At 37.1% G+C, this 26,026-nt stretch overlaps 1 protein-coding gene across 1 annotated transcript in view; it reads left to right on the top strand.

Moving 5' to 3' along the window:
* The window catches only part of CACNA2D3 (calcium voltage-gated channel auxiliary subunit alpha2delta 3), a 579,692-nt gene that overhangs the window by 518,706 nt on the left and 34,960 nt on the right, over positions 1-26,026 (top strand). The window contains exons 28-31 of the mRNA XM_070933639.1: positions 10,061-10,122; positions 10,702-10,746; positions 12,227-12,289; positions 14,925-14,995. Coding sequence (XP_070789740.1) covers positions 10,061-10,122; positions 10,702-10,746; positions 12,227-12,289; positions 14,925-14,995 — 241 coding nt within the window. The remainder of the gene's footprint in view (positions 1-10,060; positions 10,123-10,701; positions 10,747-12,226; positions 12,290-14,924; positions 14,996-26,026) is intronic.

Raw genomic sequence — 26,026 nt, 5'->3', positions numbered from 1 at the left:
CTACATTTGGCTGCATAGACACAGAAGAGAGATTCATGCATCACATTAAGCCAAAATCAAGCAAACCAAATTATGGTTTAGCAGTTTATATAAGCCAGCCCTAAAAGTTGCCCAAGATTTTTGGGGAAAAAAAATCCTTCACAAAGTTTGCACAGCATTTGATATAACCATTAAAATAAGTGTTGCAGCCTGTGGGAATAACATGTATTTCTAAGTATTCCATTTATTTATAAAAGTAACTTTTATCTATATAATTGTTGAAGATAATTAGGACTGATCATTTAGCATTTAGTTTCCATAATTTCAGTGGCAGTGAATCCCAGAATAGCTGTTCTTAAAGAACATTTTATAGATGTCAGTGAAGCAGGGGTGAAATTCAGCAGGAGAATTTGTGGAATTTCTGGAGAACCGGTAGTGGAAATTTTGAGTAGTTCAGAGAACCAGCAAATACCACCTCCTGCTGGCCCCAGAGTGGGGTGGGAATGGAGATTTTGCAATATCCTTCCCCAGGAGTGGGGAGGAAATGGGGATTTTGCAGTATCCTTCCCCTGCCACACCCACCAAGCCATGCCCACAGAACCGGTAATAAAAAAAAGTTAACTCCACCACTGCAGTGAAGCCTTTAAAGCAGGGGTGCCAAACTCACATCGTCACGGCATCGTCACATGATGTATCACAACTTTTTTCCCCTTCACTAAATTGGGCGTGGGCGTGGCTAGCACATGACACATCCAGTCCACGGGCTGCAAGTTTGACAGCCCTGCTTTAAAGGTTTCAATTACATAAAGTTTCAATTACTTAAAGATTTATAGTATAACTATACTAGGAGCCTGGTGGTGCAGTGGACTAAACTACTTTTAAAGTAGTATTTAGCTGCCAGCTGCCTGCAATTACTGCGAATTCAATTCTCACCAGGCTCAAGGTTGACTCAGCCTTCCATCCTTCCGAGGTAGGTAAAATGAGGACCCAGTTTGTGGGGGCAATAAGCTGACTTTGTATAATATACCGCTTGGGGGGACAAAAGCCCTACTAAGCAGATATATACAAAAGTAGGAAGGCTATTGCTTAAAAGCATTGTAAGCTGCCCTGAGCGTCCGGAGAAAGGCGGCATATAAATCAAACTAATAAATAATAAATAAATAAATAAAATAACTTAATTACTTAACATGTAATTAACATCTATGTATGTATGTATTTGAATTTATTAGTTACCCAGCTCCAATGGTCTATCTTGAAAAGTTCTGCTCTATATACTATATGCTTACATGATACGTTATGGTTTTCAGAGGTAATGGTGGTGGCATAACTCTAATAATTTACTCATTCTAGCCTTCAAAAAATATGTAGAAGCGGAGTTCCTTGATTGTTCTATTCTGAATGCTTCAGTCAATCAACTCCTTTCCTTTTTTTTTGGTGCAAAATCCATGGGTAAGAGAAGTGAGACTCAGAAGTTTGTGTTTGGGTGTGTGTTTGGGGGTATTTGGGTTATAAGTGATTATGTATTTCAGATTCCTGATTTTTTGAAGTGAATGCATCTTCTAAGCCACACATCTATATTTCAGCAGATTTTCTATGCCTCTGTCTGTGGACCACCCTGGTTCCATCCTGGCTTTTCCTATGGGTAGGCATTTTTAAGAACTCCAGATGCAGCATGCCTGCAAAAATTGTACAAAAGAAAGATGGGTTTTGTCAATTAGTAAAGGAGATTACAGTATTGTTGTAAGAGTAGTAAGTGCAGGCTTTGTTAGATAAGAAATGGCAGCGTTGATGGTTCCTGTTCTTTGGTGATTAAAAGGGATGAAAGTGAGGATTATTTTTTGAAGGTCTGTTGGAATAAAAGCATTGCTGCAGATGTGTTTTTTTTTTCCTGGTAAGGCTGTTAGGAAATAGTGGCCTCAGTTAATATCCCTTAAACAAAACAGTCTATCATCAAATGTATTGCGTTTATTAAACAGACAGGCCATTGTCCATATACTTTAAGAAGGGAGGAATAGAGAAACACTGTTGAAATGTTGATTTGATGATTTTATTGCCACAACCAGTAACCACAGTCTGAAATAGGTCCATTTCAAAAGCCAACAATTAGAACTCAAGAATATGATTTTACTATATTATTATGTACTTTCTCTGCTATACTGTGTCTTTAAATAAAGCAACTCTGCAGTCAGAAAATAAAATTCTGTATATATCAATTTTGTACTTTTATGATACGCAAGCAATGAAGCACTGGAAAGTTATTTACATGAGGATCAGCAAGCAAGGTCAAATCTTTGACTCAATTAAAGATAGGAAAAGATAGGAATTACTAGATTCCCTCCTAATCTCATTTTATTTGTAATTGGTTTCTGGTCTTTTTGAATCTTAAGAGACATTACAGATTGCTTCTTACTGAGTCAGTGCAAGCAGTTTCAAAAAAGCTTTAGGAATCACGCTCCACAGAACAAGCTCACCAAGCAAGTGAACAGGGAGACCAAATAGAGGTTTTGCAGAGGAAAGTAGCATTGCTTTCTTTACGGAACATAGGGATGAAAAGAACTTCTCTTGTAAAGAATATATGCCACTTTTGTTTTCTTCCTAGAAGATGTTATGAGTTACATATGCTTTACATATGCGTTACAAGTGCAGATTGATTGCCCTCCTAGTGAACAAAGTGAAAGATCCTGGCCACCCTCCATTGTATTAAAGATGATGATGAACAGTTGGTTCAAATACAGGAAATATTTGTGGAGCTTGGGGAGAAGGACCATACCTATAAAATAAAACCCCTCTTCTTTGGAGCTTCAGAATAGATTCTAGAATTTTCCCATTGATTTTTTTTTTTTTAAATGAAGCTGCATTAAAAAAAAATTGCTGTTATAACCCCCAGGGACTGGGAAGAAAACTATACAAAGGGAAGGATTTCAACCTCTACACTGAATTTAAACCAAGTGATGGTGATCAGTCCTACAAAGAGAGAATAAAGCAGTCTAGAAAACAGTGCAATGCCGATCTCTGGGCTGTGAAGGTATCCAATAATGTAGGAAAAACAATCTCTTGGTAAGATTTCTAAAATCTTAACTGTTCTCTTTCAGTGAAACTTGGGAAGTTTCACTGAAACTTCTGGGAAGAATCTTGCTTTTTGTGGAGGTGGATTAATTAATCATATTTGAAGAACTGATTTGTAGAAGATGTAGCTGATTTGTGCTTCTAAAATAATGATGACAAAACTATGCCACACATGTCAAAGGTGACATGTCACAATATTTTAGATGACATGTCAGTGATCACCAACACCCGACAACAACTATTCTTCCTGTTTGCATTACCAAAGAAAATAAATGAACAGAAATACAAGAAAGCAGTGGATGGAAACTGATCAAGGAAAGAAGCAACCTAGAACTAAGAAGAAATTTCCTGACAGGTAGAACAATTAATCAGTGGAACAACTTGCCTCCAGATGTTGTGAATGCTCCAACACTGGAAATTTTAAAGAAAATATTCTAAACATGTGACCCTATACACCACTTGAAGCTTAAAATGGATTTTCACCATTTTTCACTGATCATCTTTAGTATTGTGATTGGCGGTGACATGAAAGAGAAAGCAACTTGCAAAATGTGATAGGAACATGGCAACCACACAGTTCAATGGCCTTCCAATCATTACACAGTGTGATTGTTTGTGCAGTGGAGCTCATTTTCAAGGAGTAAGGGCAATGGATATCTGTGACTGCAGTCTCCAAAATGAGCATACTTTCAGCAATCATATGAAATAGGCTTTTGTTTTTGTGTACATTGAATTATAAATGAATATGTAAATATTCATTTATAATATATAATGATTCTGCTGGTGGGACAGTACCCACCAGCAGAATCATGTTAAGGGCTTTCCAAATTTTTGAAACACTAAGGCCAAAAGATTCACAGAATTCTAGAAAGCTAATAATGGGATTAATTGACAAATATATAAATTTCAGTAGAACATCAGGTAAAATATTCAACTGTGGAACCAACTGCTTATGAAAAATTAGTCCAAAATGTTTAAACAAAGATTAAATGACCATTTTGCAGACATGTCATAGTAGTGGGTACCTGCACCAGGTAGAGAGCTGGATTAATGATCTCCATATTCTCTTCCAACCCTTACATTCTACAGTATGATTCTATAAAGAAGATTGCAATATCAAAAAAGGGAATAAGCATGAATTAATAAATGAAATGAAAGAAAAATAGTTATGATGTGACTAAATCACATCAAGAATCAAAGAAAAACTGAAAGATAAAATAGAATCTATTTATGGAAATAAAGGTATATGTTTAATTATAAACGAAGAGGCTAAAATGTATGCTAGAATGTACAAATATTGTGGAAAGCTTATGAAAGTATGAATTCATAAATTGGTACTATTATAATTACATGATACACTCCAGTGAATGGTGAAAGTGCAAAAAACCAAGGTGGGTTTTAGGGAAGCTCTCTTTAAACCCCTGCAACAGAGAAGCAAGGGACATGTTTTCTTGGCATCAGAGTTCCCAGTGTTCATTATCTGAATTTAAAACTCTCTTTTTTTTTACATCTTTCTACTTAATCCAGAAAGAGATTGGATCTCCATTTATGGAAACATGGTCCTTTTTTCTTTGTACAAATATACCAAATTAATAGCATTTGAAAAAGAAGGCAAAAACATTCACTGTAGTAACACACAACATACTGCATTTTTGTTGATGACTTCAAATGATTGAAGCTTAGCAGGTGCCACCCCCTCTAACAGCTCTCAGGACGAGGCCTTATGCTTCTCTGTTCTTAATGCTTCAGTGAAATACTGTAAAAAGCAATTTCAAAATCAGGAGCTTTTCTGGGATCTGGTGATTATCATTTAACTTCTGAAGTTAATGTCAAAGGAACCTTACCTGGCACACCTGCAATTAATTACAAATACAACTGCCCTAATCTTTAAAAAATGTTGAAGGGCCATAAGTGAATGCAGATTATAAAAAGGAAAATCCTAACATTTCCATTTACATCAACATCTTTCTGGGATTTAATTAATGACTTTGTATTTTAACATGGCTTAAAATGAAAGAGCAGAGTACTTCAGGCTAGCAGGCTCTCAGCCAACATAGTAAGTACTTTATGTTTATATTGAGCACTAAAGATCATTGTACAAAATAGAGTTCTACTATCCTTTGCAGAGATTAGAAAATGCCACATATTTTATTTATTTATTTATTTATTTAATTAAATTTTTATACCGCCCTTCTCCAAAATAGGACTCAGGGCGGTGCAATATTTTGTACAAATATTAAATAAAGAAATGCCTAACAGTGGATAATGATAACAAATGGATAAGCTGCTTTTAAGGAATTTAGCCTGTATATCTCTTAACAGGTAATCTCCTCCATAAATGTCAGCATGTCAACATCCTTATTAAAAATACAGGACAAATGTTTCCTCATTTTTGTACACAGAAGATGTGGGGCCCATATCTGTGACTGATTTGTGTTTGTCTGTATGACTGTAATAAATGTGTCCCTCTCGCAGTACCTAAAGGTTTTTAGGGGCTGGATGGGAAGCAACGGGATGAAACTAAGCCCTTGCAAGACCGAGTGGCTCTGGGTTTGGGGTTCATTGGCTCAGGGAGAATTGCCAACTTTGGCCTTGGATGGGATGACACTACTCCAAACAGACCCTGTGTGTAATCTAGGGGTTTTCCTGGACTAACGACTCCTGCTCAAAGAGCGGGTGGTGGTCATGCCCAGGAGGACCTTTGCGCAACTGTGGGTTGTGCGCCTGTTACACCCTTTCCTGGACCAACAGTCCCTACTCACAGTCACACATGCCCTAGTCACTTCCAGTCTTGACTATTGCAACGTGCTCTACATGGGGCTGCTGCCCTTGAAGAGCATTTGGAAGCTCCAGTTGGTGCAAAATGCAGTGGCCTGCATGATTTTGTGCAGACCCCAGTGTGCACATGTGTCACCTCTCCTGTGGGAGCTGCATTGATTGCCGATTTGCTTCCATGTGCAATTCAAGGTGCTGGTTGTCACCTTTAAGCCCTTCATGGCTTGGGACCAGGTTATCTGAGGGACCTTCTCTTGCCAGTCACATCTTCCCGACCTATAAGAGCGGGGAGGCAGGTAATGTTGCAGGTCCCATCCCCAAGGGAGATACACAACCCAGAAGAAGGACCTTCTCCATGATGGCTCCCTCTCTCTGGAACATCATTTCCCCAGAGATTAGAATGGCCTCTACTCTAATACTCTTCCGGAAGGCACTGAAGATCTGATTCTGCCAACAGGCCTAGGGAACCCAGAGTGGGATGGAATCCATTAAATGGCTCATGTGATCTGCTATCGCCAGGGCGGGGGGTGGAAGGTAAGGGGTGAGGGGTGATTTTGTTCTATTGTACTATATTAATTTATCTGATTCTTTTTGTTAGTTTTTATTGTTTTAAATGTGGTTTTATATTCTGTAAGCCACCTTGAGTCGCCATGGGTGAATAGGCGGCAATATAAATAAATAAATTAAATAAATAAATAAATGTGTGTTTATCTTCTTAATTACTCTCTGATTCCCTTATGAGGAAATACATTGGAGACAGTATTCGGGATTTTTTTTTTTTTAACCTTCTGTATTGCAGACCAACTGTATAATGACATTTGATGCAAAACTATGCAAATGGCTTTTTTATCATTTGAATAAAGCTGTAGTTATAGATGCCCTACTCCCTTGTTTAGTGGATCACTAGAATAATAGGTACCTCTGTGTAAGAGAAGAGCAACCAGAGCTGGGAAGGGGCAGAATTAATTGCACCCTCAGCTTAGAGTTGTTGTGTTCCCACAAACGGTCAAAGTCCAATCCCTCTTGAATTACCTGGTGGGTCAACAATTTAATGTTGAATTTTAATTGACCAGATTCTTGTGTATTGGCTTGACTAAATCCTCTATGATGCAATTTAACAGATGGCCCTGAATCTTTGAACCTGACACCGTGTCCCACAACTGATCCAGTAACTTGACTGGTCACTGTACCAGGTTTCTAAACTGCAGAAGGCAGCTTAATTATTGTAAAATATCCTTTGTAGCTCTCTATTTTGATAGGTTATTTTAACCTTTGTTCTAAGAACTCAGTATGATGAGGTGATTGTAATATTGGTTAGGAATGGAAGGAATCAGTTCACCCTCAGCCTTGGAAACTGACAAGGTGACTTTGGGCCAGCCACTTGCAGCTTAACCTACCTCACAGGATTATTATTATAGGGAATAAAATACATGGAGAATCCCCTGTAAGTGTTTCAAGTTCCTGGAGGAAAGGCAGGAACATAAACTCTTAATTCATTATTTTTTAGATTTCAGAGTGTTGTGGAGTGTTTACTTCAGATGCTGATTTCAAAAAGATTGAAATATATACATTCCTTGTCTGGAATGGTATAGTGCCTGCTGCTTGAGCAGGCAGTTGGATTGCTCCAAGGACATCTTCTAGTCCAACTGCCTGCTCAATCAAGAAACGCTATACCATTCCAGACAAGTGGCTGTCCAGTCTCTTCTTAAAAGCCTCCAATGATGGGGCACCTACAACTTCTGAAGGAAACCTAATTTTAGATAGATAGAATTCTTTATTGGCCAAGTGTATTTGGACACACACAAGGAATTTGTCTTCAGTGCATTACATCTTTTTTATAATATGGCGTCCAAAACTGGATGCAGTATTCTAAGTGTGGTCTTACTAAGGCTTTATAAAGTGGTACTAATACTTCACATAATTTTGATTCTAATCCTCTGTTAATGCAGCCTAGGATTGTGTTGGCTTTTTTGTATGCTGCTGCTGCTGCACACTGCTGGTTCATAATTTAAGTGATTGTCCACTACGACTTCAAGATCCTTCTCATAGTTACTGCTATTGAGCAAGGTTTCAGCTAATCTGTACCTGCACATTTGATTTTTCTTACGTATAAGTAAAATTGTATTTTTCTCTCCATTGATTTTCATTTTGGTCCAGTGTTCATGTTTGTTGAGAATATATTTGATTAGTCCTTAGAATATGATATCATCTAAACATTTATTGTAGAGAACAAAAAGATACACTAATTCAAGTAGTTCAACTCTTTATATAAATTTCTTATGTGACATTTTTACCTCTGAGATTTGAAAAAAAAATTAGTACTACATCCCAGGATGGCTACTTGAATTAAAAATATATTCTCTTTCTTTAAAGCAAAGTTCTTCACTGACCCCATGAAATTAATGTGGGAGAACTCCCCCCCCCCCTATTTTCCCCCATCAAAGTATCATGTAAGACGTTTATTTGAACATGCTATTGTTTTGACTCCATAGTCTCAGTTTTACTAGAGTTAAGTTGATGGTATCTGTGTCCAATGTGCCAAAAGTGTAAGATATCATAGTGGATTGCACACCTGGGGAAAACAGAATAAATCTAGTCATGCTATTTTAAACAAGAAAAATTCCCACTGAAAATGACAGGTGTTCTGCCTGAATAATAGTAAACTGGAACAGATCAAAAGGCTCTACCTGATATTTGATTTCCTACATAATCCATTTAAAACAGCACCAGCCAATCATTAAAGTAAAACTGACACCAATAAAAGTAAATCAATAGTTCTCACTTTCCCCCATTCTGATGAAGTAACAGTTTTGCACAGTCCAATCCAGGATTTTAACTTTTTTTCAGTAGTAAATATTATATAAATTCATTAGTTAGTCTCAGCAAGTGACAATTCCTACTGAATCTTAGCTTGGCAGCTAAGTAGGATCAGGCCTAGTTAATACTTAGATGGGAGACTGCATTACTAGAACTCAGAAGGACCTGCAATCAAGGTGACCAAGGGGCAGGATGGCTGATACGAATGTGTAACGGATGATCTGCCCCTTTATATGTTTCTGCAATATTCTTGCTAGCAAGGCAAGGCAAGCATAGCATAGGCAAGATAAAGAGTTTTTAAAATTCCAAGAGAACAAACTGCTTCTGCAGAGAATATTTCTGCAGAGAAAAAAACATGGATGTATCCATAAAATAACTAAGAGTCCAGCACACATAAAGGAATGTTTCTTCTACAGTAGTTAAACATAATTAGAAATGTAATTAAAATGCTTTTCTATTTTTATTCCTTAGAACACTTATACTTCAGTCATTGTTCTTAATCTATATACTTGCATGAAGAAGCTGACCCTCAAATTTTTAACCAAAACACCATGAAAATTGGCTTATCTGCAGGTGGCATATTTTTCATGGTATTTTGGTTTGGCTCGTCAAGTATATATACATACATACTTTAAAGACAAGTATTACAGCTGATGCTATACATGGATAAACCAATCTAGTTTTGGAGCTGCATTTTGGAGCCTAAAATTCTCAGTTTATCCATGAGTATATACAGTATATATGTACGCTAAGTCAAGGTTCCCCAATCCCCGGACCGCAAGCCACTACTGGGCCATGGCCTATTTGGAACCGGGTCACACAAGAGGTGGGCCAGTGCGCATGCTCACCTGTTGAGTTGCATGTGTGCCAACCCGCTGCTCACATGGTACAGTTCCCCTCTCCCTCCACCGGGCCGCCAAGCCACAAAGAATTGGGTACCGCTGAACTAAGTTGTAGTAGAAAATAATGAAGACCTTTTCTTAGATAATGAAATATAAACCACTTTAGGATCAAACCTTGATTCCAAGATATTGCCACACTTGCTCAGAGCTGTGCAGGAATCTAGATTCATACTTGGACACATTAGGATTAATATAAAGTTATTTAGGGGCTCTTTAATATTAGATTTGCTAAAGAAGCCGAGCCAAGTTCCGAAATGAGGTTAGAGTGATTCAGAGATGTTTAACATCAAATAAAGAACTTTGTGTCTATCCGAATCCCTGCTTACATATCTAAGCCCCTCAGTTTGAAAATCTATTTGTTAGATTTTACTTGCTGCCCACTTTGTTTTTCTATTTTATTTGATGTAGAACTGTATAGTTATATGCTCTTGTTTTACACTTTTCAGATTATAAAAAATGGACTTGTAAATCTCTGTATGAAAACAGCTTTTAAAATACCTGTTGTTCATCATTTCAATCAGCTGTAGGTATCCAGATGAAACTGGAGTTTTTCCAAAGGAAATTTTGGACCGCCAGTAGACAGGTATGTTATTATTGTGTATTTAAAAAACTTGAGTCACTGGCTAACATTAAAGCTGGAGAGAATCAGGAAAACATCTGACAAAATCTGTTATTTCTGCAAGTTAAATATAACTGGCAGAAAATGTTTTGGTAAATAAATTCCATCATGTGGTCACCATCATCAGTTAAAGATGAAGCAAGGTTTAAATAGCCAATGAGCCAGAATTTATTTTTTTGAGTTGAGTTTAACACAAATGCCAAGAGAAATCACTCAAAATGTGGGGCACAAGTCACCAAATGTGGATGACTCAAATTTATTTCTCATTTCCAACAGTTCTTCCAAATGTCTGAAGACATTTTTGGATCAGAGAGATATTTATTGCATTCAAATATAGTGCACTTTTGTGTTGACTCAGTTTTTTATTTTGCAACAGTCAATTAATTGTTGCTTGTTATGTAGTTTTATGAACCCAACACAAAAAATAAATATTTATTTCTTTTATTGCACACCATATCTTATCTAAAAGTTACATATTTCTCTGCACCCAGAAGATGCAAATTCTAAACTTGTTTTAATACTATCAATCTTCTCCTTTTACAGTGCACATCTCTTGATGGTCGGTGTTCTATAAGCTGTGATGACGAGGTAAGCAAGATATTTCATACATGCACTGCCAATTTTTCTTAGCACTGAAACTGTAGACAATTATGCAAAGCATATATTCATACTAAAATGAAACAAACAAGTGTGTGTTTAGAAAAGATATTCTATCTCCTGGGTAATACTGATGCCTGACTGTGAAATAGAGATGTAATTTTAGAAGACGACATGGAGAATTAGCCTTGAGTATTTGCTTGTTCAAAACTAAGGTCTCATTTACCACGGATGTAGTAGTAAATATGGGCTGTGCTGTATCACATCTGAATGTTTCCAAAAGGAAAATATTTCATGTAAAAAAAATCATTGACATTTGAAAAATAATCCATTCCAGTCTTGTCCCTGACGTGATATTTTTATTGAATCTGTGTATATGTGTTTGATGGCAAAATATTTAAGTATGCCACCACAATTTAACTATAACCTGAAGTAGCATAGTTCAGGAAATGATTTACTGTTTAGTCTTGCTGAATGACTAACCTGCCCTTTAATGTGGCAGCCAATATCTTTTCAATGAGTAGCATTTTTAACATAAAGTTCTTTTTATTCAAACTTCCAAGTCTGAGTGTTGGTCTGAAAAATGTTTGAGAGGATGCTTTTATTCTGATTTTTCAGACAACATATATACAAGTTTTTCTTGTGAATATTCTGTTAACTACACTTATGCCTATCTTTTGAGAAACGCTTTGATATGTCAGTATAAATTTAAAATGTACCGATTAAAAATAAATGTGAAAAATTATGAAACTGAATTTCAAGATCAGTTTTCATTTCTTGGTTTAGAAAAATGTAAAAGTACTGGGTATTTATTGTTTAAGTTACATTTTGGGCTCTTTTCAGAAACCTCTTATATATCTATTCTAGTATATACTGGTATCTAAAGTTTTTAATCCTATAAATGTGCTTCTCTGTATACAGTTCTCCTTTCTCGAATGATCACTTCATGAAACAAGTAGACAAACAGGGGTGTCAAACTCAGTTTCATTGAGGGCCCCATCATGGTTGTGTTTGATCTTGGTGGACCAAGTGGGCGTGGCCGGGGTGCGTGTGGCCAACTCAACATCCTGCAGCCCTCTGCCAGTGAAAACGGAGCCCAGGAGAGCCATGCGCCTCCCTCCCCGGCTCTGTTTTCTCTGGCAGAGGCACCACAGGCCAATCCTTCGCTGTTTCCAGGGCAGCCCTGCAGGCCAAATCTAACCACCCTGCAGGCTGGATCTGGCCCGTGGACCTTGAGTTTGACACCCCTTCCCTATAATATCTGTGTTTGGCTCTTGCAGTTTGCCAAACATTTCTCCAGTTCCCTTTTTCCAAGATGATTACATTGATAGTCACTTGAGTCTCAGTGAAGTTAATCTGCACTACAGATTAATTTTTAAAACCAAAACAGGAATATTATTTCCTGCCTGAGTGAAAAATACAATATTGAAATGAAAGAACACATTAACACATTTTTTTTGTTACTTTACAGAATATTAACTGTTACCTCATCGATAATAATGGGTTTATATTAGTTTCAGAAGACTACACACAAGTACGTAGAAATCTGTTTCTTTCCTTCTCAAAAATCCAGTGCTATGCAATGCCTTTTGCTGGTGGTATACAGAAATAATGAATAGCATGAGATGAAAAGAATTTTAAAAAGACGCCTTGCCCCAAAGCACAGTTTTTTTTTCAGGTTCTGAAATAATTTTCTTTCTGATGGTCTGTAATAATGAATTTTCATTGGGTGGGTCTGCTTTTAACCTCATAAAACTTTAAGTTATAGAACCGCTTCTTCAGACATGTCTACCATGCCTGAAGACACTTATGTTAAATATGGATTTCAGCTCAAGCCTTTTGCCCAATTTAGAAATGTTTGTGTTTAGATTTTGAACATTTTGGCAATTTTATATGAGCAAGTTACAGCAATTGATAATTGCATAGGATTTTACAGGAATAATTAAGTTATTAGAAAAGGAAATAAAAGTAGAAGACAGTACATGATCTGGGTTTTTGCCAAACCTGATGCAGCAGCTGAAGCCTTTGATTCAGCAATGAAAATTATATAGAACTTGTGAAATATAAGAAGTCTGATAGCACCTTTTCTGACTAACAACTTTTATTAAAAGTCATAAGCATTTGTAAATGTTTACAGTAAACCATTTAACAAAATGTCACAGCCAGAACAGATGTTACCAGATGACTCCTTAGTGTCAGACTTCCAGCTAACTAAATAGCAATGTTTATACTGTAATGGCTTCTATCTCCTTCATGATAACTTTAAAGATGATAAATGTAACATTTAATCTTTTTGAAGTAAACAGAGCCATAAGACAATGGTCCTTGCAATAGTAACTAAAAAAAATATTAGGTAATCAGATATTTTCAGATGCAGGGCACAATCAAATGCTAATGAGCAGATATCTTGTTTCTTCTTCTCTGCTGAATTTATCCTGTTTACCCCAGATTTATTTTAAAAAGTTATGTAACTCAACTGAGTTTGAGAGTTGATGAAGGGGATTCTGTAATTGAAAAGTTCTGTCAGTGGAAAAAACTACATTGGATTCCACTAATGAATATAATTTATGGAAACAGGACTATAACTTGAAAAATAATGGAATATGCTTCCATTTCCCTTTTATGGGAATTCTATAAACATCCTCTTTCATGGGTTACTGAAAAAGCAGTACAATTGTATATTCTACAAAATTAGTCGTATTGTGTATACAGTAATTGAGCAGATCAAATTAACTTCTGTAGAAGAGAAAATTCTAGGACATAATCTAGCTAAAGTTAAGCAGAAAGTTATGTTCCACAATTTCATTATAAACAAACCACAGATTTTAATATTTCCGAACAATGGGAATTAAAACAGATCGTACCCTTTGTTTCAAATTATTTAACCCATATTATGTTGAAAGTTAACTTTTAAAGTTGATTAAAAACTCTTGTATATTTTAAGCATAAATTTCATTCTTTTTTCAGTAACTTGGGTATGTTCTTCTGAAAGTGAGGCATGTTTAGATTTATTTGCTGACTGACATCCTCAGACAGGCTTTCAGAACTGAATGTGTTCAAGCTATAAAAGGCAAATGCTCGTATGAATTTTACCCACTCAAATAATTTGGATATAAAAAGGGAGCTCTTACTATATTAACAAAAAAAAAAAAAAAGAATCTTCTATTTTGGGCCTCACTTGTAATTTCTTTGTCAGCAAACTCCCAGGGGCATATTTGAAGCCAAGAATACATTCATCAAGAATCATAAGATACTTAGTGATAGTCATAGGTTACTAATAAGCAATCAAATCATACTAGGAAACAGAGCAATATAAGTCGTAAAAATACAAGCAACATTGTTATAGTCATGAGTGGGAGGAGATATGTATTATTATGAGTGGGAGCAGATAGGAGATAGAGAGGATATACGTATATCAGTATTTTGTTAAAGCAAACTTCATAGAACTCATGCAAATCCTTTTTCCCCTGTAGAAATGCTGGGATTACTTTTTTAAGGAATAAACAAAAGTTGTTCCTGTATTGCAAAATGACATATGCTGCATATATGGGGGATTTGAATGTCAAGGGGAAAAGCCTAGCCAAATCTCTTTGGGATTGGCCAGAAAATCCACAACCTAAGACTTTGAATTCTTATCTCAAACTTATCTTTGTTAATTCCTTTTTAGTGTAGTAAATAGAGTCTAAAGAGCTCATTTCGTAATATAAAACTAAATATTTATGTGTGTGATTAAAATGCAGAGCATTAAATAAGTCGTGTAGGAATTATTAAAGAAAACACTTTTTATTATTTGTTTAGAATTTTCTTTCTAACCCTATTTATACTTTTGTGAAATAGAACTTTGATCAAATGGGTTTATGTTCAGATTAGAGCATTTTCTTTATAAGCTTGAGTTCAGCACATTTTTAAAATATATATATATATATTTACAGCATTAGATGTTACACAATAAACTGCAATCTATTATGTAAACTCTCACAACTTTCAAGGAATTAGTTTGTAAGCTTTATAATTCATCATGATATTTAAACTCTTTTCAACTTTTACAACAGTAAAGGACTTTATTTCATGCTTTTTAAAATTTTTCTGATCGTTTTATAGGAATAAAATTGTAACCAGTGTTGATTTGCATTTATCTGAAATTTCTGGACATTTTCTTTTGGCTTCAGACAGGAAACTTCTTTGGTGAGATTGAAGGTGCAGTGATGAACAAATTGCTAATAATGGACTCATTTAAAAGGTAAGGATATGAGCATATGTATATACGTCCAACATGTGCAAAGATTGGTTTGTATATCTCTTTTATGTATCTTCTTGATCTTAGTGTCTTGTACTTCAGTACAGGTGACATCCCAAAATGACATTCATCTTTGTACCAAAATGCAGTCATAAACTGTTATTCGTAATTCCTTTAACATGCTTATTTTCCAGGATGATAGCCAACCCGATATCCCTACCACACACAAATTAATAATCAAATTGCAATTTCAATAAATCTCTGTGATTGTTCCCATGAATGGTGTGGTGGCCTAATGGTAGAGCTCTTGCCTAACAATCAGGAGGCTGTGAGTTCGATCTTAGGTATTAGCAGGTATTTCTCTCTCAAAAAATATCTGCTGTGAGCTTCGCATAGGCATCAGGAAGGACATCTGGCCGGTAAATGCTCAGCTTCATTCAATTGCCCTGAATCCATCCCAATGCAAGGGATTACAGCAGGGGTGTCAAATTCACATCATCACGGCGGTGTCACATGACGTCTCGGGACTTTTTTCCCCTTTGCTAAACCGGATGTGAGCGTGGCCAGCACATGACGCATCTGGCCCATGGACCAGGAATTTGACAGCCCTGGATTACAGGGTCGTTAAAAGAAAAAAAATGTGGTTATTCCCATATTTATCATCCTTGTTTCAGTGCTGGGAAAGGATAGTCACATTTTGAGACAGCTTTTTATAGGAATTCAAGTGTGCATTAAAGTCAGCTGAAAGGCTAGGCCAATTCAAAAGAAACAAACTATTTGGCATTATACAGTAGTAAAGTAACTCTGTCTGATTTCATTCCTCATCTTTTCTCTACTATAAAATTATTTCCCCTCCCCTCTCAAGTTTATTCCCAAAACATCTTCCAAGATGGATTAGGCTAGGAAATAATTTGTGTGCAAGACTATCCAGTGATAGTTTAAGTGCTTCCAGAGCTCAAGCATCATTTTTAAATAGTTCATTTTTAAACAAGTAACCAAAATTTCAACCATATTGAAGAAGAGCAACACTTACAGATGAGGTCTTGGGTTGGTAATTCAACACAAGAAAATGACTTGTTCTAATTTAATACTGCTTCTAATAGATTGCAACAAATCTCACAAGATTGGAACACTGCCTAGTGAAGGAAGGAATACATATAGTGAAGGAAAGAAACTAAAGTAAAAGTGGAATGATGGCTGTAACAAAAAGTAACTATCCTGTATTAAAAGATATTAAAAGTATAAATTAAGCTTCCAAAAAAATGGATGGAATATAAGGGGGATGTAAAAAAAAAAAGAGGATAAGCTTCCTATTATGACACTGGACAATACACAGTTTAAGTCATGATCTTACAAACAATATAAAAACAGAATCAAAGCATTAAAAAATATGAAGTCTGGAAAAATAACACTATTTCTAATAAACTGCTCATCTAGTTTTGGGCTGGGCCATTTAATCTAGCCCAAGGCTTGGAAGAACTGTGCTTTAAAAGCTTGTTTAAATAAGGACAGGGTAGGGACAATGCAGATTTCAGAGGTTGCGGGGGAGAGAAGTGTGCTTCTGATGATATTAGAGATACGTTGGCTGGCGACATAAATGTGCATGAACAATTGCAAGATATATTTATGTATAAAACAGTATTGCTGACATGTCTTCCATAATGATAAGATACACAATTCATGCTATTTATGCTGATGCAAAGGGACTTTGTGGGAATGGATGTGCTTAAAAGGCAGATCCACCATCACTTAAGAAAACCACACCTGGTAGGGACCCAAAAATTTGATCTATACTTGGAAAGGCTTCCATGGGCAAAGAATGAGATTTCCATAACAATATACTCTTCTCCCACTGGATATTCTCTCTGCCAGTGGAGGAAATATACAAAGCCAATCCAAATATCCTCCAATCAACAAACTGAGGGCAGAAGGAGGAGGGTGAGGATTAAGAGCAGTGATTCGTATTTACAAAATATTTCATGCTTTTTGTTAAATGTTCTATCTGACAGGAATAAAGCAAAGAGACTATGGATAAAGTGCCGATACCCATTTTTATAATTCTGATAGCTAATTTGGAATGGCTCATGGATTAAGCATTAATGCTTATAAAATTCCCAATATCAAAGTCAGCTGAGAACAGACAAGCTCCATGTTGAAAGCACCTTATAAAAATGAGCTGGTGGTTTAAATACAAGGAGCTGGTTATTGCCAAAAAATTTGAATTGTCAAATTATATAATTAGCCGTAAAGCTTCCCAGAGACACTTGGGACAGTGAAATGGGTATAAATTTAATAAATAAAATAATTCATCTTTCTTTTCCTCTGTAAAACTGATAGTGGCTGTTATGATGAAGGGAAGGGAAGATCAAAGTTGGGCAGTTTGATAGAATAGGCCATATTGGGTGATGCTGAGGTAAGGAAGGAAGTTATAAAATCCCATTAAATTAGTTCAGAATCCATCCAGGTTTGTTTTTAATTCTCAGCCAATCCAAACTGGTTTGGTAGAACTATTGGTTCTGCCAAACTATAGATACCAAATAGATTGTATCAAGTAAGTGTGGTAATTTTTCCAGATGAACTGTGGACCCCAGAAAATTATACTGAGAAGTAATTACATCATTCCATTTGGCATTCATGGTGCATGATTGTTGATGTATGTCACTGTTCCCATATGGAATTCAGTATGTAAGCGACCATAATGGTACAACAGATTATTAAGAATTGGCCATAATTTGCTTTTTTTCCCCATATAGAATCATTGCTTTAAAAGAAGCCTTTTTGACCGTTACATAGAACATTTAGCTCCATGCAGGAATTCAAGCTAAAGATTCTGTGATAGATTTTTGCCCATTATCTGCCTGGATAAGTGCCTGATTCCATTCCATGCAGCTCTTACTGTTGTTTTCTGATTTTTTTTTTTTTTAATCCTTTCAATGGAATTTTAAAATAATTTACTTGAAACTCGTCCTGGGTCTGCAGCAAAAGAAGTCCTATAAGCCGCATAGCAATATACAAAATTTATAAATTTTAGGGACTCAGAATCTTCCCATAACTACCACTGAGTAATCTTAGTCAGTATCTATATAGTTAGGAATAGTGTTTCCAGGAGATTCCATCAGCTTTGACTGCAGAGAATTTAATATATACTTTGTATAATAAGTAGATATTGAACTTTACATAAAAACATGAATTACCATGCTTCATCAGATCAAGATGTATCTTTCTGAACTAAAGTTTTCCTGAATTTTACTGAATTACAGTACTCAGCAGTGGTAACCATTGTCCATGCTGGCTAGGCTGTTTGTGGTTGAAATTTAAACTGTTTGGAGAGCCAGATGTCTACTCACTATTTACAGTGATAAACTCATTGTCCCTATAATAATTGTAGGATTGACGTTAAACTACAAAGGCAAACACAAATTTGATTCCTTCTAAAATATTTCCAATCTCTTTAACATTTTTTATTTTTATTTTATTTTGACACCTTATATCTGTCTATATGGTTTATATAAAAGCATCATGTTCTCAGTGTGTGTGTGTGTGTGTGTGTGTGTGTGTGTGAGAGAGGGGGGGGAAGAGGGAGAGAGAGGGAGATTTGCCCCTGTAATAGTGTATTGGAGTCAAAGAATAGGTGGTAGATGCAGCCAAGAGGGCCTTTGCACAGCTTCATCTAGTGCTCCAGTTGAGCCCCTTCCTGGATTGGAAGTCCCTTCAAATTGTCACTCATGTTCTACCTAGACACAGACTTGTGCACTGCAACAGCAATATGCTGTTCATGGGTTCCTCTAAAAAGCCACTCAAAGCTGAGTGACATTGCTTCATGAGTGACATTGGTTGCCAGTTTGCTTTGGGGTATAATTCAAGCTGTTGGTCATCACCTTCAGAGCACGGAATGGCCTGTCTGTCATGTTTTCTGCATAGCCAAAAATGCCAGAAGAATTAATGCACTCTGGGTTCCTTTGATTAAACAAGGGTCTATCAGGACCAGCAATGATGCCTTTTCTATCCCTAGACCTGCCCTCTAGAATGAAATCACCATTGAAATCCATGTGCCCATCCTGTTAGTTTTTGGTGAAGTCCTGAAGACCTGGTTATCCTCGCAGGCATTGGGTTAGCAGGGATGGAGCCACTTTTCAGATGTGTTTTCTTTTTGTTTTTATATAGAGTGACTGGATTCCATTTTGTTTTGTTTTGCATTTTTATTGTTTATCATATTGTGAGCTGCCCAAGGCTAGTCTGGAATTGAGTGGTACTAACATTGAGTGAAGTAAATGCATAAAACAATTACAACAGAATACATATTTCCACTTGAACTCATGCGCAAACAAAGCACCTTCTGCATTTTTAACTTGAGTTGCCACTAGGTGACATGGGCGGCATGCAAGTCTAATAAATAAATAGGCAAATAAACAAAATCAAGAATCAGACTTGACTCTTACAAACCTAATCCCAAACAAATTTCAGAATCAAAAATATGTACATCCCTGAATCACATCTTAGGTTTCCTTTCAGGAAGTTAAATCCAACTCAATCCTAACAAGACCAAGTGCTGTGGGTTTTGGGGCTTCCTAGATTTCATATCTGACTTTGGATTGGGGGGGGGCAGTTCTTCATTCAAGAGTGTGATGCAACATGGAGATCCTACAGGAGTCACAGCTCCTGCAAAATGATGGCTGGCAGCTATGACCCTTAAGACCTTTACACAACTTCATCTGGGACTAATTCTGACTGCACAAGACCAAGCCTTAAGAACAAATGCTTACAAAGCCAGAGTTGAGATGACAGCGACAGACAGCAAATGTTGTCTGTGCAAAAAAGATGAAGAAACAGCGGACTCGCTAGTTAGTTGCTGCAAGAAGATCACACATAATAGCTACAGAAAATGGCATTCAAATAACAACAATGGTGCACCGCAAGAAATACCAGGTGCCTGAAAGCAAGAAAAGGTGGGACCACAAAATGGTCAAAGTAATAGAAAATGAAGACATTAAAGCAGTGGGGAAATCCAATTTTTTTTTTACTACCGGTTCTGTGGGCGTGGCTTGGTGGGCGTTGCAGGGGAAGGATATTGCAAAATCTCCATTCCCACTCCTCTGGGGCCAGCCAGAGGTGGTATTTTCCGGTTCTCAAAACTTCCACTACCGGTTCTCCAGAACCTGTCAGAACCTGCTGGATTTCACCCCTGTGTTAAAGTGCTCTGGGACTTTAGAATTCAAACAAACAAACATCTGCCATACAACACTGCAGACTTAACAATTGTTGACAACAAAAATAAAAAAAAGTCTGAATAGTGGATGTGGCAGTATTTATGGAAACAGCAGAATAAAAAAAGAAGGAATTGAAGAAAATTATAAAATGAAAGCCCTGCAAATACAAATAGAACCACTGCACCAAAAGAAAGCGAAGATAGTCTTAATAGTAATAAGCATCTTGGATGCAATCCCAAAACATCTGGAACACCATTTGAACACCATCAGCAATGACAGAATCACCATCAGTCAATTGCAAATGGCAGCTTTACTCAGAACAGCTTACATCTTGCAACTACACTTTTAATACACCATATTTGCCTATCCCAGGTCCTTGGGAAAGACTCAATAAGTGGATAAAAATGCCAATCCAGTAAAAACATCTGGCTGACTGTGCAACCAGCCATAATATGCTCAAATATGCTCAAAGCAGTGGGCTATTCTTAAAATATAAGGCACGTAGAAATTTTAAATGAAAAATAAATATATTTGTTTGATTGCAGGGCATTTTCTAAATTTAGTTACAACTAGTTCTGACAATAATTGTTCAATAGCCCTTCAAAAGGAAATGAGGTAATGAAGTTTATTTTTTTTAAAAAAAACTACACTGTTTCATGAAAGATTTTTTAAAAGTGGCACATAGACTACCTGGCCCAGAGCAAAATCCCTTTTTTCCCTTTTTCATCTAAGGACAGACTTGGGCTTTTCTTGGCGGCACAGATCTAGGAACAGGTGCATTCAGGCATTTGAGGATACAGATGACAGGAGAATTTATGACAGGCAGACAGGAAGAGAAAAAAGCTAATGACAGAAAAAAACACTCCACCTTTTCATGATCAGACTCAAGCTTTATTTATAATGATATCCAGTTTTAAATTCTCAGTTTTGCCCCTCACCCGGGCAGTGCTTGAAACCACTTTATTTGTGGTAGGCAGATTTTTCCCTCTATTCTTTTTGTAATGGAGTAATCTAATTTCAGGCTGTTTTCTTCTGATCCTTTGAGACCAGACTTCTTCTTGGGGCTGAGGCTGGGTCTCCACTCCTGATCCTACTGGCCTGATCCTAGTGGTGGAATTCAATTTTTTTTACTACCGGTTCTGTGGGCATGGCTTGATATGGGCGTGGTGTGGCTTGGTGGCGTGGCAGGAGAAGGATACTGCAAAATCCCCATTCCCTCCCCACTCTGGGGCCAACCAGAGGTGATATTTGCCGGTTCTCCGAACTACTCAGAATTTCCGCTACCGGTTCTCCAGAACCTGTCAGAACCTGCTGGATTTCACTCCTGCTACTGGCCTCCTCTCATGCGATGTCCTTCTTTAAGAAATCAAAGAGGAGCACGTATTTAATTTATTGGAGCAGAGATGTCATCTCACTGCCAAGTGCCAGCAGGATATGTCACAGGAAGAAACCCAGGAGAAAAATACAACAATCCTTTTCAATGACCCAGATTGATTGCTATAATAATAGATGGATTCCTTTCAAACTTAACCATTTTAATTTAATTCATTGATGAAAACTTTAGTCAAAATATTAATAATAGTTGTTGACATTAAGAGAACAACTAGCGTTAATACTATCTCATGTAAAATGAGCATTATTAATATAGTCTAATAGTTAAGAATACAGTGTGCAAATTAAAGGAATTTGTGCTTAAAAAAACACAAGCTATGTAGATTTATTCTCTTTCTCTCTCTCTCTCTCTCTCTCTCTCCCTCCCTCCCTCCCTCTCTCATTGAATCATTTCTTAAAAGTGTTTTTGGAGGCCAAATCTCTGCCTATTTGTTTAAACACTTTCATGTAATAGTTTTCCCAGGAAAAGAATATTTTTAGAAACTTGTATGAAGTCCCATTATGTGCTTCCAGACATTATCTAAACTAAGGATGGATAACAATCAGATTGTATTCTCCTGCATATGTTCTACCAGTCTCACCCTCAGATATTGACAGCAAAATTATAGCATTTCAGTGACACCTTTTTAATTGGTGCTCTATGTATTCAAAATTAAGACTGGAAATGGAGACAAACAGCTCCCATTCTTATTCTTAAATCCATATCCCAAATCCCCGAATGAAGAGGATTTTTTTTGAGCCAATTTCAGATCATTTTCCATGGTTTGGAAAGGTTTAAGAGTCAGGATGGCAGCAGAAAGCCTGTGGGAGGCAAACAGCTCCCTTTTCTGTCTTTAACCCTTTATTCAACCAAAAGCACAAAAAGGTGTCTAAAATCACCCCAGAAAATGGGGGGGGGGGTTGGTTAAGGGTAGGAATTGGAACAGTTTGTATTGCAGAGATCTCCTGTTCTTATTCTACCCTTCAACCATTTAAAACATATTAACATATTAACTGGGGAAAAAATTGACCCACTCCTTTTGGAAAGTTAGGAAGCTGGTGAGCAAAACTGAGAGACTACACATGGAGTTGTCCAATATTGGACAAAGCTTATGTTTATAAACTCCATGTTAGCACTGCTGGATTAGGTTATGAAAAATACTAAACATATATACTATCCAACAATAAAGTTGATGCTTTACTGAATGTCTTTTATTCAAATAAGTCTTGTGAATTTTATAGACTTTAGCAACATAATTAGGCATTCAATGGGATATAAACTAGCAGTAGCTATTTAGACTTATATACTGCTTCCCAGTGCTTTACAGCCCTCTCTAGGCAGTTTACAGAGTCAGCATATGGCCCCCAACAATCTGACTCTCATTTTACTGACTTGGAAAGATGGAAGGCTGAGTCAATGTTGAGCCAGTGAGAATTGAACTGCTGACAATTGGCAGTCAGCAGAATTAGCCTGCAATACTGCATTCAAAACCTCTGCACCACCACAGCTCTAACAAATTATCTAAATGCCTAACAAATGCCAAGTAACTATCTAAATATCTAACAAACATTGCTTTACAAATATTGTTGTAACTTGTTGAGTTGCTAACAGAAGAACTCATCAGATTTGCTGATGACACCAAGTTGGAAGGAATAGTCAATACTCCAGAAGATAGGTTTAAGATACAGAAGAATTTCAACAGATTGGAATACTAGGCCCTATCTAACAAAATGAAATTCAATTGGGAGAAAAGTAAGGCTCTACATTTAGGAAAGAAAACCCAAATGCACAGGTATAGAATAAGTGGTACCTAACTCAATAGTAATTGTGAGAGGGATCTTGGAGTCCTAGTCGACAATCACTTAAATATGAGCCAGCAGTGTTCTGCAGCTGCTGAAACAGCCAACACAGTCCCAGACTGCATTAACAGAAGGATAAAATCAAGATCACGTGAAGTATTAGTAACACTTGGAATCACTGCATCCAGTTTTGATCACCACAACATTAAAAAAATGTTGAGACTCTGGAAGTGCAGAGAAGAACAACAAAGATTATTAGGGATATTATGGAGGATAAAATATATGATGAACAGTTGCAGGAATTGGGTATGTCTAGTCTAGTGAAAAGAAATACCAAAAAGGGGGGGGGTGATATATGATAAATATGTTCCAATATTTGAGGGGCTGCCCCAAATAGGTCAACCTATTTTCCAAGGCACCAGAAGAGAAGACAAGAAGCAATGGTTGGAAATTAATCAAGGAGAGAAGCAACCTAGAACTAAGGAGAAATTTCCTGACAGTGAGAACAATTAATCACTGGAACAACTTTCCGCCAGGCATTATGGGTATCAGTAATTCAAAACAATGAACATACTCTACATAATACTTCTTTCTCCTCCTGCACAATCACCTTGTGAGGTGGGTTGGGCTGAGAGAGAGTAACTGGGCCAAAGTCACCAAGCCAGCTTTATTTCTTTTTCTACTGATTGTTGTGAGCTACCTGGGGTCATTATCCGAGATGTGGCCATATAAGTCTTGCAAATAAAATAAATGTTTCTGATTTTAACTACCATATTTTTTGGAGTATAAGATTGTTGTGGCCCGTCAGCGGCCTGTGCAGATTGTAGCTGATTCTGATAGCGAGGAGGCTGGTGTGGTGTTGCACCAGCATCCTGTGCAACTGGCATCCAAGTCAGACAATGAGGAGGCTGGAGAAGATGTGGTGCCAGAGGCAGGGATTCAGTCAGGGCCTTCAGAATCTCCAGAAGCTCCTTTAAGTGATGCACGGGCGCGCAGAGCTGCCAAAAGGCAGGAGTGGCTCCTCAGGAGGAGGTCTCCTCGAGAGTAAGGCTTGGGGCTAATTGGCCACTCCCTTAGCCTATTTAAGGAGGAACGCCGACTGAAGCAAGTTGTAGGGAACAACTTTAGTTCACTCTACTTCGCATCTGGATTCTCTGCACATGGCTTCTGGGCTTTCTGCCAACCTTCGTAAGATTTTGATTACTTTATCTTTGGTTTCTTGTAGGCTGTTAAGAAAGCTTATTAACAGCCTTTGTTTTGAAAAAGACTGAGTTAGTTTAGTAAATTAAGTTTTGTACAAACTTTGTGTGCGCTGTGTTCTTTGGGATCCGTAGCTGGGGCAGAACAAAGACACACTTTTTTCCCTCCTAAAAGAGGATGGAAATGTTGGTGCATCTTATACACCGAATACAGCCATTTTTGGCCTCCCGAAGCCCCACCCTGCTCATTCCATTTTTGTGAAAAATGGGCCCATTTTTCACAAAAACAGGGTGTGCAGAGGGTTTGGGAGGCCTGTAGAGTGCTCCTGGTGGCTGGGGAGGGCAGAAATGGGGGGATTTTTGCCCTCCCCCAGCCCTTAGGAGCACTCTGCAGAGCTCCCAAACCCTCTGCATGCCCCATTTTTTGCAAAAACGTTTTTGCAAAAAACGGGGCACACAGAGAGTTTGGGAGGCCTGTAGTGCCCCTGGGGGCCAGGATGGGCAAAACCCTTTTTTTTCTTACTTACCTCTTCGAAATCTTGGTGCGTTTTATACACTGGTGCATTTTATAATCTGAAAAACATGGTAATTTTTCAATTATCCAGGAAACTGGAATATAAAATGTGCATTTTATAAACTGTAGCACTTCAGCTATTCAGTTTCAATGATTTGCTTTAAAAGTTGGGTACCTAATCATGACACAAATATGAATTGCAATATCTTTTTTTCTGCCATAATTCTATGACATTGCCTTCACCTTCTGCCCAGCCCATATGTGAGACAGTTCTTAGGTCTTCTAATATTAAAACAGAATCTTGCTCCTTATGTCGACACTGTTCAAAGACAATCTCAAGATGGGTAAAATTGAACCTGAATAATGCATACCTGTACATGAGGTACATCATGTATTTTAATTCTCATGAAAGCATGTGAGCCAATGAAATAATAAGCTGTTTTTGTGAACAGTTTTGCTTATTCAGGGCAGTTGAACTAAATATAGTTCTGTTTAAAAGATTATGTCTTACAGCAACAAGATGCTGTCATTTTTGTTACCACGTGCCAAGCCAATTTATTTCTGCATTAAGTTCCCTTCATCTGATGTAGGCAAACAAAGCCCAATGCTACTCAATGCATTTAAATTACACATTCAGTTTGTTAGTGTTCAGATACTTTGGCTAAAACATTATAGTTAATTTGCATAGAATAAATATAATGTCACGACTGAATTGTTTTTGGTAACTGACCAAAGAGCAACTATGAGATTTGGAAAGCCAGATCTTTTTCATGGACTGCAAAGATACAAAACAGGTATGTTGGGGATGGGGATGATCAGATGATGCTGGATTCTCGCTAGCTTCAGTTAAACATAAAATAGCTAGGAAAAGATGGCACCAAAAGGCAGTCCAACTCAGTTCTGCTCTGCATTAGCCAGTTTGAATTTCTAAGTCTAAATCTAC

Source organism: Pituophis catenifer, unplaced genomic scaffold, assembly GCF_029215685.1.
Source record: "Pituophis catenifer annectens isolate HBS135680 unplaced genomic scaffold, rPitCat1.0.hap2 SCAF_2, whole genome shotgun sequence".
Taxonomy (NCBI): Eukaryota; Metazoa; Chordata; class Lepidosauria; order Squamata; family Colubridae; genus Pituophis; species Pituophis catenifer.
The sequence above is the reverse complement of the archived record's forward strand: the minus strand, read 5'-3'. Positions and strand labels throughout refer to the sequence as shown.